At 43.6% G+C, this 17,367-nt stretch overlaps 1 protein-coding gene across 1 annotated transcript in view; it reads right to left on the bottom strand.

Annotated features, from left to right (window-relative positions):
* Positions 1–15,777, bottom strand: part of LOC128453509 (contactin-associated protein-like 5) — a 28,387-nt gene extending 12,610 nt beyond the window's left edge. The window contains exons 1-8 of the mRNA XM_053436457.1: positions 15,706–15,777; positions 12,891–13,038; positions 8,806–9,009; positions 4,579–4,754; positions 3,888–4,031; positions 3,054–3,321; positions 2,442–2,588; positions 2,162–2,333 (exon numbers count right to left, since the gene is read on the bottom strand). Of these exons, the coding sequence (XP_053292432.1) occupies positions 2,162–2,333; positions 2,442–2,588; positions 3,054–3,321; positions 3,888–4,031; positions 4,579–4,754; positions 8,806–9,009; positions 12,891–13,038; positions 15,706–15,762 (1,316 nt within the window). The 5' untranslated portion in view covers positions 15,763–15,777. The remainder of the gene's footprint in view (positions 1–2,161; positions 2,334–2,441; positions 2,589–3,053; positions 3,322–3,887; positions 4,032–4,578; positions 4,755–8,805; positions 9,010–12,890; positions 13,039–15,705) is intronic.
* Positions 15,778–17,367: the final 1,590 nt, after the last annotated feature.

The following is a 17,367-nucleotide window of genomic DNA, read 5'->3' as shown; positions in this document are numbered from 1 at the left end:
GCAGCTTGTATGTTTAATCCTGTAGTCGGGGGGGAATTCACTGCAGGAAAAGGCCTGACTCAGCAGACCTGTCAGACGGGAAACTTTGGTTTTTATCACCAATTTCTTTTTTTTGCATTCTCTTTGTTTTTTGAAAATAAGTAAGAAATGGAGGCAGCTGCAGCTTCTCTATTAACTCCACTGCTGTAATATATATTCAATGTAAACTCTGATGGTCCATTGTTGCCCTGTTTACTGGGAAATATTAATTTCCAGCTAAAGGGCAATGGGTTCATGGATGAATTCATATGAACGGACATGCAGCACATATTTCTGTTTACAGGAGGTTGGAGGTGAGAGGCTGGAAAAGTGAAAATCCAATTTTCTAACTCGAAACTTCACTGAAAGAAAACTCGCTTGGTGGATTATATGTTTACCATTTAGCAACGGGCTCTAATCACTTGGAACAAAGGTCGAAGGTCACGTTGTGAGAACGATGTGTCAGAGACTCATCACGGGTCCTTTATGATGTTTGAGGAAATGTCTGGAATATTGATTCCGTGCAATGGTGGAAATGTATTTTTCGAGGGAGCGATATCTGTGGAGGGTCAGAAGAGTTTTATGCTCATGCATGTATGTATCCACCAGGGACTTGATATATAGATGAACTTTTAACTTCCTCCCACTGAGGAGAACTGAAACAAAAATATCCTCAATATGAACGCCAGCATTTTGTGGATTTGGAACCAGAGTAGTGATCGTGGTTGGTAATGGGAGCATTCAGGGCCAAACTGGGAGACTTCTGCTCTGTTGAACTGGAGCAAATAAACACAAAGCAAAGATGGAAGTGATGAGGATGAGGATGATGATGAAGATGATCATCTGGCAACAATTATTCGAAGCAGAAGCAGAAAGCAAACCGGTCCAAATTTGAGCTATTTTTCTGCCAACATGCCAAATATCACTCTGTCCACCGGCGCTAACTTTGAAACAACACACTATAATTTCTCTGAACTCACAAACTGAGTCGAAGCAGCAGTCGGAGCCGAGCAGAGGAAACACTGGAGGCAGAACCACGACTTGGCAGCAATCAGCAGAAGATAGAAATTACGTTTTCTCTGCACTCATTTCACTCTGGTCCCTGCTGAACAATAACGCTAAATGTATGTTTGTGTTAGTGTGTGTGTGTGTCTGTGTGTGTGTCTGTGTGTGTGTGGCTCCTGGATAGTGAATCCTCTCTCTAACCGTCCATACAAGAATCACAGGTTCACACAAGTAAATCACATTTTTCCAAGAAACAAAGAAAACTAAAGCACATTACAGCTGAGATGCTAAATGATGAAAAATAATAACACTAATAATACCAGGAGTGTCTTCCTGGTGAGAAAGAATATTTGAGGGGAACTGAATTCCCTCTGTGTCCAATCCTCTGCTGTCTAATAATCCATATGTAACCCAATTTCACAGGAAACCAGTCACGGAGCCTCCAGGGCAGATTAACAGGATTTACAACGAACAAGTGACAATGAAATTAAACATTTGAACAACATGGCTTCCTCTTCTCTGTCAATGCTCTCCAACAAATCATTAAGCACATCGAATAATCTGCACCAAACGTTTCCTGGATAAATTGGTTGGTTGCACCAATAGAATATGTTACTGGCAGGTGTGGGACTGGCCGAGGACATGAATCTATGTACCGAGGCGATTCCATATCTATAAAGTATATTAGTTCTCTCAGAAATCACTTTCTAGAGCGGCGAGGAAGAAGTAATATCCAATAGAGCAGCGTTTGCCAGAGTTAACCACAATGTCAGGAATTACTCAAACCTTGGATATTCACATTTAAACGACACAATAAATTCAACAAAGACAGCCCCAAAGAAAGAAATATTGTGTATATCTAGATTAAATTATTATTCTTTCGATATGACTGTCAAACTGAATAATAAAAGAAGTTCTATGTCATTTTTTCTCTGAATGTAATTGTCTTTCAAAGCATTTTACCAGAGCTAAATTAGCTACCTTAGCTAAATAAAATCAATCATTACTTCCATATTAGGTCAGTAGCCTCCAGCTGTTAGAATACAAAAGAAAAGTTTCTTAAATGCACTGGTTTCGGATTTGTTTCTGCCAAAATCAGATTCTGTAGAAATAAAGAAATGGTGATTTGAGGTCCGACCTGTCGATGATGCCACACATGTCGACCTGCAGGTGACTGTAGTTTCCCAGCAGCCTCTGCTGCACCTTGATCAGATCCAGATGTTGGTCGTCCACGATCAGCCGACGCATGCATCCCTGGAAAACTCTGAAGGGGTTCATGCAGTCCTGGCTGCTGCCTCCAGGGGGACAACCTGCACACGAGAGCAAAAAGACACAACGCAAAAGGAAACGATGACACGAGGTTCAAGTTTAAAACTCTCCAACTCTGCGTGTGTTCATTTCTCCATCTCTCTTCTCACCCCCGAAGAAGAGTTGATCTGTGGTGACGACAAACGAGGGACTGGCCTGAGCAGCGGCTCCTTCGTCTCCGTCCACCGTGAGGGACAGATGTCCTCGTCTGGAGGTCAGGACCACAGAGTGCCACTGACCGTCATTCAGACCTGAACCTGGAGACGCAACAGACAAACACACCTTTCACCATCTGGGGCTGAATTCAATCATCTGACTCTGGGTCAGTTGCTCAACATCGCTCGTCTGTATCTATCCACACAAAACACAGAATCATAAAAAGACCCAAGATATTCCTTCTTCGAGCACAAGTCAGTTACTTCATCTAAAGGATGAGATCTTTATAAAAGCTGGAGACAGTCGGTGTGGGTGAATTCAAGGATTCTTATTAGTCACATGCAAACAAACTCATGGGATAAAACATGCAGTGAATTATAGTAATTTATGATAAACAGTATAAAAACAATCGAGACTCCAGGATTATATTTAGAGTTTAAAGTGACCTGGGGTGAAAGTGACAGAAACAGCAGAGACGCAAGAAACTTCAGACAGAATTGAATTAAATAAGAAACAAGCATTAAAGACAGTTGCCCTTTCAGCTGGAGGTCAGAGGTCGGACCGACCTGCGTGGAGCTCCAGCGGCGCCCTGCCAGGCTTGTGGGTCTGGAGGTGGAGCACGGCTTGGCTCAGGTACAGCCACACTGCACCCCCGTGGTTTGGGAGGTCAAAGGTCAGCAGCAGCCCGGCCTTGTTCCACGTCCGAAACTGAAGCCCCACCGACATCGAGGGGGATGACGGTGCAGCCGCCCTCGGGAACCAGAGGAAGCTCCGGGGGCCGGTGAACGTCACGGCCACGAAGACGGGTTCAGCACAGGAAAAGGTCACGTTGCCCTGAGAGGAAGAGGAGGAGGAGGAGAAGGAGGAAGGGGGAGATAAGAAAGGAGAGAGAGAGAGAAAACACGATAAAGCACGAATTTAAATTAATTTTCCGGCGGGAGCGTGGCAGCCGGCTCACGCTCGGAGATCCGATCGGCGAGTCTCCTTAAAGAGCATGAGAGAATTACCATAATGATAATAGCCGAGTTTAGAATGAGCAGCAACAGTCGAAATGAAGGCCCCAAGGTCACCCAGCAGCTTTCTGGGGTCAGGGAGGGGGGGGGGGGGGGGGGGGGGGGTGACGAGGGAGAGACGGAGGAAGAGAGGAAGAGAGAAAGAGAGAGAGAGAGAATAAGGTGGCAATTAAAGGACTGGGAGCAGTTGGCCGTCTCTGCCAGGGCTCATGGTTTGGTTGAGGTTCTATTTCCACCGGAGTGAGCAGACACAAGATCAGATCTAAAAGCTCTTTGTGGGGTCGTTAAAGTGACGCAGGCTGAAGAGGGGAGACGCAGAGGTGTTGTGCATCAGCTTGACACAACACAGACACACACACACACACACAACCCATACAAGCAGTTTACCTTCACAGCGACCCGCTGGTCCCTCTGCTGAGCGAGCTCCACCAGGTTCACGTCGTTGTAGATGAGGTTTTCCAAACAGCCGCAGAACTTCCGGTCCGACCCGGATGAGGACGGGTGAGAGTCGAGGTCGGTGCCGACGCTCATCTGGACGGGAGAGACACAAACACACAGGAAGAGATATGAGACAAATTTCTATAACATGGTGGAATAAGAAGGAAATATTATTCAACCACACTTTGGTTTGAGTCACTTATAGAAATCAATTCATCTATTTATACCCAAAGTAATTGTTTTGTGGTTAAATATGCTGTCATGTTCCAAAATGGTGGGTTTCATTGGTTTCTGGATTTGAACTTTAACTTTTTTTTGTTTATTGATTATTTTGTCTTTAAGCCTGAAAAGTGCAATAGTGTAAAAGTTTATTGTTATTTTTATAATCATTAAAGGGGAACTGGGATGATGTCTCAGTGCCTTTCTAGGTTTAATTCATTCCAATTGAATCATAGTTGCCAGAACTATTTTTTAATATTTCAAATGAACTATGAAATATGCAACGCTCGTTTTAAGTATTCCAACTTCCCTGGACCTCATGTACACTTATCAATAGTTAAACTGTCCTTCATAAAGATAGAAGTACAGGTGCACACACACACACACACACACGGACACACACACACACACACACACACACCTGGTCATGGTCCCAGTGGGTGAGTCCTGGAGGAACCTGCAGCCGCTCTGTGCTCTTGTCCACGGTGAAGTTCAGGTGATTGCTGTGATGCTCCACGCTGACCTGGTGCCAGTGCTGATCGTCCAACAAGCTGCCCAGAGACACCAGCTGCTGACCGGCTGCAGACCAGCTGCTGCCTGGAAGAGAAGAGGAGGAGGAGGAGGAGGAGGAGGAGGAGGAGGTGAGAGGCAGGTAGAAGACAGGATGAGGAGAAACTGAAGGGAACGTGACTCCAGAGAACTCCAGACCTCTAATTGTGTAGATAATCCTATTTGTTATAACAGTTACCAGCCTAGTTAGCAAGTAGGAGACACAATAACTCACTGAACTCTGCTATCTTTATCAATAACATCATATTTTTCTGGTGACATAAGAATCTCCTTTCAAAACAGTGATTTCCAAAGGGCTTTTACTTTGAAATTCTCAATCGACGGTGCTGATATTGTCTGGGTGAGACAAAGTTAGGATCACGTTTTCTCTTCATGAACTGGCACCAACTGTTTTTTTTCTAAGTTTCTGACCTCAGTACTTTTTAGGTTTCTAGTGGGAATCACATCTCAGAACCAAATCAACATCGCTGACAGAGACCAAAGCAGTAAGTGTCGAGCTCAGGGTTTGAGTTGAGGCGAAAAAAGGAGCTAGATGTCCTGAGTCATTAATTATGAATCAGAATCAGTTTAAAAGGAGAGAACGCTGACTGCTTGGGAAAAGAAAGAATGAGAGAGAGAGAGAGAGAGAGAGAAAGAGATGGATCACTCATCTATCATCATGGATCCATCAGACAGACACTTGGCATCACAGAGGGACGATCCAGAGACAGAGAGGAGGACGGAGAGCAGCCTGGTCAATCACCATTGATCAGCACAATGATGGACGACAGAGAGACAGAGACAAACTGTGTTCAGTCATACGACCGAAGCTTCGTCCTCACTCTGCTTCCTAGAAATCACCTTGAGGTTCCAAACACGTTTAGAAGGAAACAGGATTCAGTGCTTTGGTCCCAGGTTGTTTATCAATATGACAAAACACGGCAAGGTCACACAACTTTGAGACAAACAATGAAACTCACTTGTTTTCCCACATCTTTAGTTTTCTTCTTGTTATGAATAAGTTCTGATAAAGTTAAAAGTCCATCCTGCCTTCATCTGCAGATACTCCAGATTAAAACTATCATTTAAAAATGCAAACATTTTTTTTATATTTATTACTCATATATTTCTTGCCCTGATTGTTATTTTTCACAATGACCAGTAGCCACAGCAATATCCTATTCTGACATGAATACTCATGATTTCTGGAGTTAATATGCGTCGTCCATCTTTATATATATCTATAAATATCTCTATTATATAAACAGTAAATGTAGGGAAACATTCAAAGTGTTTCTGAGTGTGAACAGAAGTTTTGCTTGTTTTACCTGAGGACTCAGGTAAAACTTTTAAATGGAAAGTTATAAAAACCAGTTGGTTGTGATAATGTAGAGATTACTTCTCACTCTACAGATATGCAGAAAGCTGAACCTCTTAAGGTGCAGGTTTGTTCCCATTACATTAACTGGTTTAGTAGATCCATTACCACAGTGATGATGATGTTCTGTAAATGCTCTTCACGTCTTCAGTTTGTTCCAGAACCCTTTCAGCTCCGTACAGTTTGAGCTCCACCCCCCCCCCCCGAGGCAATATCACTAATCATCATCTGTCTGCATTACAGCTCCTCACTGCGACTCTGAATCTCATTTAGCTGGAAGACGTTGACGGCTCCTATCAGATGACAGACTGCCGCAGTGTTTCAGTGTTTTCATTACTTTCTGCTCGTCTTCTATAATTGAAGCGGCCGCACGGAGTCAGTCAACACGAGCGTGACCTTTGACCCTGCTCACAACAAGTGCTCACTTTACTGAGAGACTTTTAAAATGTCTAGTGAACTCATTTGTCAGTTTATCAGCTGGATTACACAAAAACTACTGAAACGATTTTCTTTAAACCTGTATTGAAGGGTGAGGAGCGGCCCGATAGAGAATCCAGTCACTTTTGGAGCTGGTTCAACTAAGGAGACAGACAGAGGAATTCCTTAACAGGAAATTAGAAGATATTAGAATGCAGAAAATGTTTGTTTACATGTATCTGATCACAATAAGTCTAAATGCAATGTGGTGATCAGCATTAGTGCAAGCATGTCGTCTCCAAGTTTCCTTCCAGTTTAGTGTTTTATCGTGGAATCAGTAGATAGATGTAAACTGCACACAAGTGGTCACGGTCGCACACAGGACGCATGTTAACACACGGGTCTGTGCAGCTGCAGTGAGTCGACTGAGGGCTGTAAACATTAAGCTCAGCTCGCTCTGCATGGCACGAGTGAGCCGCCTCAGGGATGAAGGCTAAGCTGTTTATTTACCACGCTGTCAGACGGAGCACCACCCAGAGACCTTCCTATAAATCACTGTGGATAGAGCAGAATAACAGGGTAAGTCAATCCTGCAGTACTGAGCACAGCAGGGAGCCCGGAGTTCACTGTGACGCCTGAGCCGAGCGACTGTATCCAGAGTGAGTCATCGTCCTCACAGAATCTGTTTCCCACTCGGAAACTCTGCCTTTTCTATTGAGAAAAACTAAAACACTAAAATCTAAAAGACCAAAACCAGTGTTTTCTAGAATCTGATGCTCTGTCTCACAGTCCAGGGACGAGGCTGAAGGCTCCTGCTGGAATCGAACCTTTCGCCTGAGAACTTTTAATACGACCACAAATCAATCGTCTCCATTTCAGCAGCTTCTACATGGAGCTCTGAGCTTCACCGGGCAGCAGCTCCCGGGTCCCTGTGGGATAAACGTGAGACCTTCTCCTCAGGTCACGAGTTCAGCTCCTGGAGGAACTCAGGAGATCACTTTCACTCTGCATGCGAGGAAGAGGAGACCTCATCACGGGTTCACATGCTCACTGAGTCCTGCTCGGTGCAAAGATCCTTTTTATGTCTTTAATCCTGAAATGAGCTTAAACAGAAAGTAACATGAACGTTAGTCAGGTAACTCTACACCTCAGGACTTCACCTGTTACCCTCTATACGTTATATCTGGACTTATTGAGGGTAAAACCTTTAAGCTCTTTGTGGTCTGTCTTTACAACACGTTCTTTAAGTTTCACCTAAAAACCAAAGCTCCTCCAGAAGGAACAGGACTCGTGGACACTGATCCCAGCTGGATCCATTTCACATGGAATAATCCAGACTTGCACCGACACTGTGTGGAGACGATAAAGTTTTAATAAACCAGAGGATTCAGACCAGTGGTTTGAATGAGTCCTGTTTGGTGCTTGATTCTGCTGAACCTGGTCAATGCAACAAACAAACCAGTCGTTAGTGTGGGTTGTTTGTTGTACGTTTGTTTTCAGGTGCACAACAGTTTTACCTCTTTAGTGCCATAGAGCAAGGCACTGGAGTGATTAACTGCTAATGCGATTCTACACTGTTGTTTATTAATTATATGTAATAATATGGGCAGATGGAGTTGATTTTGTTCTTTTCTTCACATTACCAGTGAAATCCAGGTTGGCCAATATGTGATTCTTTCATTGTCTTGCAGGCATCAATCGTTATTTTTAGTTAAATTTAAGATTAAATTTGTAGAACACACTTTGTAGTTAATGAAGTTCTTTAATAAATATAAAAACTAGTAGTGAATGTCCTTTATTACCTGCTGACAATGCGATTATTGTTTTGTTTTTTACTCAATAGAAGTATTTTGCTGCAGAAATTAACCATATGTGTTTTCCTCGAGCTCAGAATTCTCACATTTACAACATATGAACCTGCTCAGAAGATCATTTGATTAAAAATCCCATAATAAGACTCCTACAAGCCGACATATTTCAAAACCTCACACCTTCTGCATGCAGCACTGACTCTGTGTGGGATACTCTGATCTGAGATCACCCTCATAGAAGTAGATGCACCGACATGAGAGCAGAAACTAGTGGTCAGCGTTGTTTCCCTATAAAACTCTGAGAGCAGTCAAACAGCCTCACAGCTTATTGAAGGATGTTGCTCAGCACTCGACCACATAATGAAATGCACGTTAACACATACACTAAACGTTTGGCTCGGTGACAGAATCTCCAAGAGTCCGTCTGCAGAAACAGGAGTCTGAGCTTCAGCTGGAGAGTTTCCTCCAGAACTAAGTGTTTCCAGACTTGTACCTTTCCTCAGGACGAGCAGAAGCTTCCCCTTCTCCAGCTCCAGCGTGAGGCTGAGCCCCCCCCGACCGGCCGCTCGCAGCAGCGTCCCAGAGTTCCTCAGGGTTTTGAACTTCAGAGAGATGCTCTGCCTGGTGGTCTGCCTCGGCCGGGGACTCGGCTTGTAGAGGAGGCTGCTGTGGCCATCGAAGCTCAGCACGTCAGAATCTGGAGAACAACAAGAACACAATTCACTCACACACTCAAACAATAAACTCCTATTGAGCACAGTCAAAATGTTCATTAACTTTTTGTAGACTTTCTAATTTATGATATCAGGACCTCATTTTTCTATGGACAAAGACGAATGGCTGCTTCAGTGACCTCAGGGCAGGTTATACTTTACAATATTTAAGATTGTTGTCAGTTTGGTTTGTTGCACAAAGGAAAGACACAAAAAATTGATTTTATGTTGTTAAAACAAATCACAGACGGACAAATGAGATCATCTTAAAATAGTTTTTGGGGAAGATGATGAGGAAGGTGTGAGTTTTAATTGGAAGATGTAAGAAGACGAGTTTAAATCAAACCCACGATTCATAGTTTCTTATATCTGTGTTCAGAGTTTCTTTACCACCTCAGAAATACATCCAGCCCAGTTTAAACCACGTAAATGTAAAGGTAAATGTCACACAGGTTGTTGAAAAATGTAATTCACCAAAAAAAGTTTTGATTCCTCCCGCGTCCTTGAATCTCTGCAAAGTTATTCTCTCTCGCAATTTATGCTTCTTCTGGAAACACATCTATTTAAATCTGGTCTCTAATCTGTCTCCCCCCCAGAGGAGCTGTCAGCGTGTTGCTCACAGAGAACTGAGATCCAACACTCCCTCTGGTTCCATCATAAATAATTTCTCTGCAGCTTCAACTTAACAAACAAATGAATTCTGAAAACATTCTGGATTCTTCTGCAAAAAGAATAAAGTGAATAAAATGCAGGATTCTTCTCAACCGAGTTTGACTGATTTATAAACAAACTCCTTTTTCACTGAACCTTCATCTGCACCAGGAAACATGGACAACTCTATTGAGCATGAATGTACATTTAATTTGTTTATTTTCATATTCTCTAACAACAATTGGATACATACCAACTTTTTAAATATTGTAATAATGTAATTTAAACAATATGAGGTCGAATGATTGGTTCATTGAAATATGCTGCAGGTTCTTTATTCTCTATTCCTTTATAGAATAATCTCAGTCTCTATTCCTATTAGTTAATGCATTACTACAACATATTATACAATTTTCTGAATTAAAAATGATGTCATTATGGTTAAGTTCTTCCAGTATGATCATACATTATCTTTTGGCCGAAATATGAGTGTTAGCTCGTCTTCAGATGAAGAGAATCCTCAAAAAGTTTGTTTTTAAACTTTGTGCGATATCATTTTCTGACTTCTTCATGACGTAATTTATCTTGTGACATATCTTAAGGAAAACATTTATAATCTATATAAGTTTTAGACTGTCTCAAAAATATCAAGGAATTGTTTTTTCTGTCCATATTTTTGTTGACCTTTCCCCTTAAAATTCGAACAATCAGCCCAGAAAAGTTAGTTGCACACTAAAGTTATACTTCCTCCAAGTTTAGGTAAATCCAAGAATGTGTTGTTGGGTTATTTTGTACACACACACACACACACACACACACACACACACACACACACACACACACACACACACACACAAACCAAACAATATCCTTCTTCCAGTTATGTCCATACGTAGGAGAATAACCAACTTTTTTAAAGTTCTAAAAACCTCTTTAACTTTAATAAAAAACAAAGCAATCTACTGAACAACACATCTACATTATCCTCCTCTGTCATTCTGGTCATCAAAACTTATAAAACACTGCTTGATCAGATTTTTGTTCTGATGCATGAACCTAACCCAGATGAAATTCGATGAGTCATGATCTAAATGCAGACGTTCTAGAGGAGCTGGTGTCTGAACATGAGACTTTAACTGCGTCTCTCTTGTCACTCTAAAGAAAATGACACTTTACTGTAACGGTGAGTGTTTCTGTGTCGACGCGACAAATGTTCCACCTGCACCGTCGCTGCTGAAGCATCAAATGAGAAATGTCGTCTGGAAAACACACAGAGCCGACATTTTAATTTAATAGTTTCTCTCTGCTTCTTCACCAGTGTGGCCAGCGTCCTCGGAGTCTAATTAAATCATGATTCTTTGAGCTGTTAAATCAAACTGAACCCGAATAGACGCTCAGACATTTGTTCAGAGCTCACTCCTTCAGAAGATAAGAGATTCTCTCACAACAGTTTCCTTTTATACACAAGATATGTTAACACTCGTCCAGTCTCATCGTTTTGCAGTGGAGTTATTTTATCATTTATTAAATTTCACTTCATTTGCTTGACACCTCTGTGGAAACTCTGTCAGGAGACAAAGAACTGATTCACTTTTCTCACTGAGTCGATTCCTCGCTGACAAGTCGCTTCTTAATTCATGTGATGAAACCGTCTCTGCTGAGCGGCGAGTTTTCTGCTTCTGTCCTGGCCACAGCTGGTGCGTCCTCTCCTATGTCCTCTCCTGTGTCCTCTCCTTCCTCCTCACTCATGTCCTCTCCTGCCTCCTCCTCACTCACGTCCTCTCCTTCCTCCTCCTCACTCACGTCCTCTCCTTCCTCCTCCTCACTCACGTCCTCTCCTGTGTCCTCTCCTGCCTCCTCCTCACTCACGTCCTCTCCTGCCTCCTCCTCACTCACGTCCTCTCCTGCCTCCTCCTCACTCACGTCCTCTCCTTCCTCCTCCTCAGTCCTCACTCACGTCCTCTCCTTCCTCCTCCTCAGTCCTCACTCACGTCCTCTCTTGCCTCTTCCTCACTCACGTCCTCTCCTGTCTCCTCCTCACTCCTCATACACGTCCTTTCCTGCCTCCTCACTCACGTCCTCTCCTGTGTCCTCTCTTGCCTCCTCCTCACTCACTTCCTCTCCTGCCTCCTCCTCACTCACGTCCTCTCCTGCCTCCTCCTCACTCACATCCTCTCCTGCGTCCTCCTCAGTCCTCATACACGTCCTTTCCTGCCTCCTCACTCACGTCCTCTCCTGTGTCCTCTCTTGCCTCCTCCTCACTCACTTCCTCTCTTGCCTCCTCCTCACTCACGTCCTCTCCTGCCTCCTCCTCACTCACATCCTCTCCTGCGTCCTCCTCACTCACGTCCTCTCCTGCCTCCTCCTCACTCACGTCCTCTCCTGCCTCCTCCTCACTCACGTCCTCTCTCCTCAGCCCTGATCTGCTGCCTCTGTCTGACCTGCTCCTCATCTCCTATTGGTCGATATAATGTGTTTCCATCAGGGTTGGAAAGAGAGTTGGATTCATAAAGGATTATCTTATCTTATCTTATCTCTTATCTCAAAATAACTGCATTACATTTTAAACGAGGAGAGGAAAGTGCTAAATATTGTTAAATATTAAAACATCTTAAAGGTACCATTGGTATTTCATGTCATTTATATATAAACACCTTTATCTATTATTTTGCAGCCTGTGCCTCAGCTGATAATTGTTAATTCATAAAGTAATGTTAAGCTGAATAAATCACAAAACCACTTTTTATAGATTCCTCAGAGTAATAAAGCAGCAGAAAGGTAAAGATGTATAAACAACATGAACTCCACAGGAGCTGCAGCCACAGATCACAGACTAGATGCTACGTGGCTAAGTGAGGAAGCAGCTGTCGACGTCTCTCATCTCTAACAAGAGGTGATTAGTTAAGTGCACATGTCTGAAAGTCACTGTGTGAGTCTCAGGAGAAGTTGTGTGCACGTGCAACTAGTTATTTGATGCTAAAATGAGGTGAAACTTCTTGATTGACAGCCGACCTGGGACCTCAGCTGCAAACCAGAATCACCTGTTTCTGGGTTATTCAGTCATTTCAGCAGGAGGAGGTGGAGATGCCATCTTTACAGTCTAGAGTTTGTCCTCACGCGTTAATTAACACAACCAGTCCCCTCAGGTTCATATCATTAATTCAGAAACATGTTCTCAGTTTATGTCTTTAAATGAGAGAAGTGAGGAACTGACTGTGGGGACATCCGTACGTCTCCAACCTGAGTCCCACCCGTCCGTTGGGATTCCAGTCCAGAGGGACGAGGCGCACGTAGCGAGCGATGACAGGAAGCTGGAGCTTGTGTTGAACCACGCTGTCTGCGTTACTGTTTCCTGGAAAGGCCTGAGAAATAAAAACACACACACGAGCAGCAGCAGCAGGTTACCTGGAGAACACACCTGTCCATCGTGAGACACCACAAAGACAACAACACAAAGACAAAAACACAAACACGCCCCCTGTGGATCCTCCCTGTAGTCGAGCTCGGCCCCGAACCAGAGAACATGTTCTTGTGTCGGTTCATTGGAGCTGAACTGAAATCCCCTCGGCGCCGGTGAGAAGTGAGACGTCTGGTTTTCCTCTTAATGAAGGAACATGGTGGAGATGGGTTCTCGTTCCCGGTGAGCGGTTTCTCAATCAGGTAGAAAATTAGATTTGTGAAGCACTGGGTGTAGTTTTATGGGTTTTAGACGTTCTGGTAAACACTCGGTCCACGGAGAATATAACATTTATTAACCTCTGTGATCCAGGAACAATCTATCTGGAATGTTTAAAAATGATTTATGACTTTAACTTGGATTTGCTCTGAAGATTGTTTATCAGTTCTCTTTATAAATCACAAGCATTTGGTCTGTGGGAAAATTCATTTGGTTTTCAGGTTCTGCTTCTTCTCAACTTTTGTCTTTGCTCCTCAAACTGTATTCTACTGTTTCATCATTTAGTTTTATATACATTCAACCTTATATTCATTTGCAGGATTTCAGGACAGTTGAGGACGAATAATTCAGAGGTGAATTTGACGTCTGACGATTCAGATTAACACTGACGCATCATCATCAATAAATTATAATCTAAAAAAAAAAAAACGTGCCTCAGGAGGAGAACGTTGGCATCAACATCAAGCGACGATCATCTGGTCCTTCATAAAAATAAACAAGATGAAATGAAAGGCTGATGTTGAAGTTGGTGAGTTTCACTGGTTGGTTTTTGGAGGTTAAACGGATCCACGGCCGCTTCAGGTGATGAAGAACAGATAGAACCAAGATCCTCCTTCTCTCCTGAGGGTTTCATCTGATTGTTTGATTTGTCCTGAGTTTAAAAGTTAGAATATGAGATCAGATTAGAGGACGTTGGTTCTGCTGCACATAGGAGCTTCACTTCTCAAGCTCATCTGCATATTTATATAGTGACACCACCTCTGAGCTTTAATTTGACTTATTTAAGTAAAACGTCTTCATCTGAAGCTTGGAACTCTGTGTTACACTAATCTGACGCCTTTGAACAGCTGAGCCTGTCAGAGCAGCTCCACGTAGGACTGAGGAGATCAGCCCCGCTCTGGGTTTCGATCATATGACCTGAGTCGACGTATCACATCCTTCAAAGAAAGACTTGGATTACAAAGAGAGAGCATCGTCGAGGAAGAGAGAAACAGAAAATAGAAACGTGAAGATCATGTTTGTGCAGCTTAGGTCCGACATGACTCCTGAGTGATGACCTGTGAGGAATCGAGGGGCACAGAGTCTAGATGGAGGAAGCTGCCGTGGTTTATGAGCTCTGTTGCACCGATCGCTTTTATTGAGCCCGTCTGTCAGAGGATAAACGACCTCGTGGAGGAGGAGCAGCGCTCTGCAGACAGTTATGAGACAGGAATCAATGAGACAAATACATCCTACAACTGAGAGAGGAGATTGAGATGTAGTGTGACGGCTGCATTAAGCAACAATGACTTCATCTGTCCATTTATTGGTTTCTGGTTCAATTGAAATCACTGATAACCTCAGGAAACGGCTGCTAAACTAAACATAGAAATATGCAGCATCAACACGTCTGAACCAAAGAGTCTTTAAAGCTGTTTTCAGACCTGAACTCCAGGACGTGTCAGTTGGGTCCAAAGTCTGAAGCTGCTGTTTTAGGGTTAAAAAGTTGCACAGTGTTGTTTTAAACTAGTTAAGAAAAAAAGCCCAGACAAAGTCGTCCCTCCTGAAATGATGAAAACTTATTTTCTCTTCAGCTGAAATTGTTGAGTTCTTCATTGCGACTCTGATTGAGAAAAACCTGTAAAACTAATTACTTGTTTTAAAACACTCTCACTGAAGGTGAATCCCACGTGCATCAGCTCAGACTTCACAGCTTCAGTCTGTTTCTAGCCTGTATTTGCATTTCAGGATGACACTCAGCAGAATGTGTTCCTTTGCTACAGGGAATCCTGTGATGTCGTTCCAATCCCTTTTACCTCCATTAACACTTAGGCAGATATTCCCTGGTTGGAGGAGTTGAAGCTCCTAACACCATCTGCCTGCTCTCATCCTTTGTAGCAGATGTGAGGAGAGGAGATGGAAACTGGTGAAGGAGAGGAAGCATCACTCCGGCCTGAGAGCCTGAAGGAAGGAGAGAAATCTTGGGGGGGGGGGGGGGGGTCGTGACTGATGGAGTCAACTCCGTTCCCTCAAAGCCGTAATAAACCCGGCCGACTCATATGTGGAGCTTCACAGGGACTTTGGAGACATGCTGCGGGTTTATCTCGATTTATGCTGAGTGTGAAATCAACAAGCTTTTAAGCCGAGAGAAGCTGGTTTGTGTTCTGTGTCGGAGGAAGAGTCGGGCGGACATCAGATTAACCCTCACGGTGAGAGTCTCCCCTCCCTGTTTGTCACAGCTTCACTGGAATAGGGAGAGTTGTATGTCTTTGGCAGTGAGACCTGAGGAAACGCTGGACTGACTCCAGCACGATGGGTGAGGGAACCACCAGGTAGAACAATAAAACAATTATCAATTCCAACTTCCACTCACCCAGATGTTGTCCTCCTGTCGATACTGCTTCCAGTTGTGTCCCGTGTCACTGAACATCAGCAGGTAGGCCGTCAGCCAATCGGAGCTTCCGTAGCGGCCTTGCGTGGCGACAGCGGTGATTTCTGTGCGACCCCCGAGGTCGACCTCCAGCCACTGGTACTGATCTGAGGTCAGAGGAGACCAACCTCCAGCGCCTGGACCAGAGAAACACATGAACAAAATGAAGAATTAATCTGGAGTTAAAACTGTAGTCGGGTGATTTAAAGGAACACAGGGGATGAACATTGATGTATAAACCGTGGAACACTTCCTAATAAATAGAATAAGTTAAACCTCTCTCTAAACTCTCAACTCTTCTGAAAAGCCAACAGAGCAGGAGCAGGAACAAAAGAGCTCTCAGACAGATCCACACAGAGTTCTTCATTTGTCTTCTCACAAGAAGACAGATCTCACTATCTGACGTCTTTCATGAGACACGAGCTTCTCCCCGGCTCCTCGGCCCCGAGCGGAGAGGCTTCATCAACGTCTTTCTCTGATGTTTAATTCGCAGCAGTCAAAAGGGTTTTAATCTGTAGCTCAGGGACTGTTCTGCACATAACACTGAGCCGAGCCGAGCCGAGCCGAGCTGAGCCGAGTCATACAATATTAAAAGTAGCCGGTTCATTGCAGACCTTCATATAATCTGAGTAGCAGGGCAGAGGACCATAAAATGAAGACGCTTTAAATAATTAAAACACCACAAGGTGTGTGTGTTTGTGTGCTCGTGAAAGTGCTGAGTCATACCAGAGGGACATTTTGCTGCCAGAACGTCGGCTCATATACGCATGTGTGTGCACTTCTATACTTCATGTGCTTTCCCTGGACCCTGAGACCAGTGGTTTTACCCTTTACCTTCTGTAGAGGGAATTAACTCCTTTACATCCTTTCATTTCCCACAACGTAGAGTAAAGGTAGAGTGTAGCACGATGGAGAAGAAGAAGAAGAAGAAGAAGAAGAAGAAGAAGAAGAAGAAGAAGAAGAAGAAGAAGAAGAAGAACTAGAAGAAGAAGAAGAAGAACTAGAAGTACTAGAAGAACTAGAAGAACCATAAGAAGAAGAAGAAGAAGAAGTGAACTCAATGGGGTGTCCGTCCTCCTCCATGTTAGCATTTGGAACTGGGGCCATGCTGAAGAGTTGGACCTTGGTCCTGAGGCTCCACCCCAATGGGAGATTGTAGAAACATGTCGTCCATCTTTATTTACATAATGGTTTGAACGCCTATCCCCAACCATTTCTCCCATGGTGCATTTCTGCATTTCTATGTCCCTTCACCACCATCACCACCGTCTCCTCCTGGACGCTTGTCAGTGCTGCTGTTATCTTGAGTCCTGGGCACTGGGAGAAACAAGCTGGGAACACGCCCGCTGCAGAAGGATGTCATTTTCCATCACAAAGATAGAAGTATCATTATGATAGGGATGAGTTATAACAGGCCATAATTCACACTGATAACACAGCAGCTGAGATGTGTGTTTAATTTGAGACGATTGCTCACTTCTGACTCTGAGGACATATCTAATTAATAAGTACAACCACACACTGTAATCACTGTCACCATTTTGACGCAGCAATTTCTTTTTTGCTGACAACCAGAGATTAGAAATTCAAAATATACGTCTCCTT

The sequence above is a fragment of the Pleuronectes platessa genome, chromosome 12, assembly GCF_947347685.1.
Source record: "Pleuronectes platessa chromosome 12, fPlePla1.1, whole genome shotgun sequence".
In the NCBI taxonomy this organism is placed as follows: domain Eukaryota; kingdom Metazoa; phylum Chordata; class Actinopteri; order Pleuronectiformes; family Pleuronectidae; genus Pleuronectes; species Pleuronectes platessa.
Note: the sequence above shows the minus strand (reverse complement) of the source record. Positions and strands in the feature narration are given on the sequence as shown.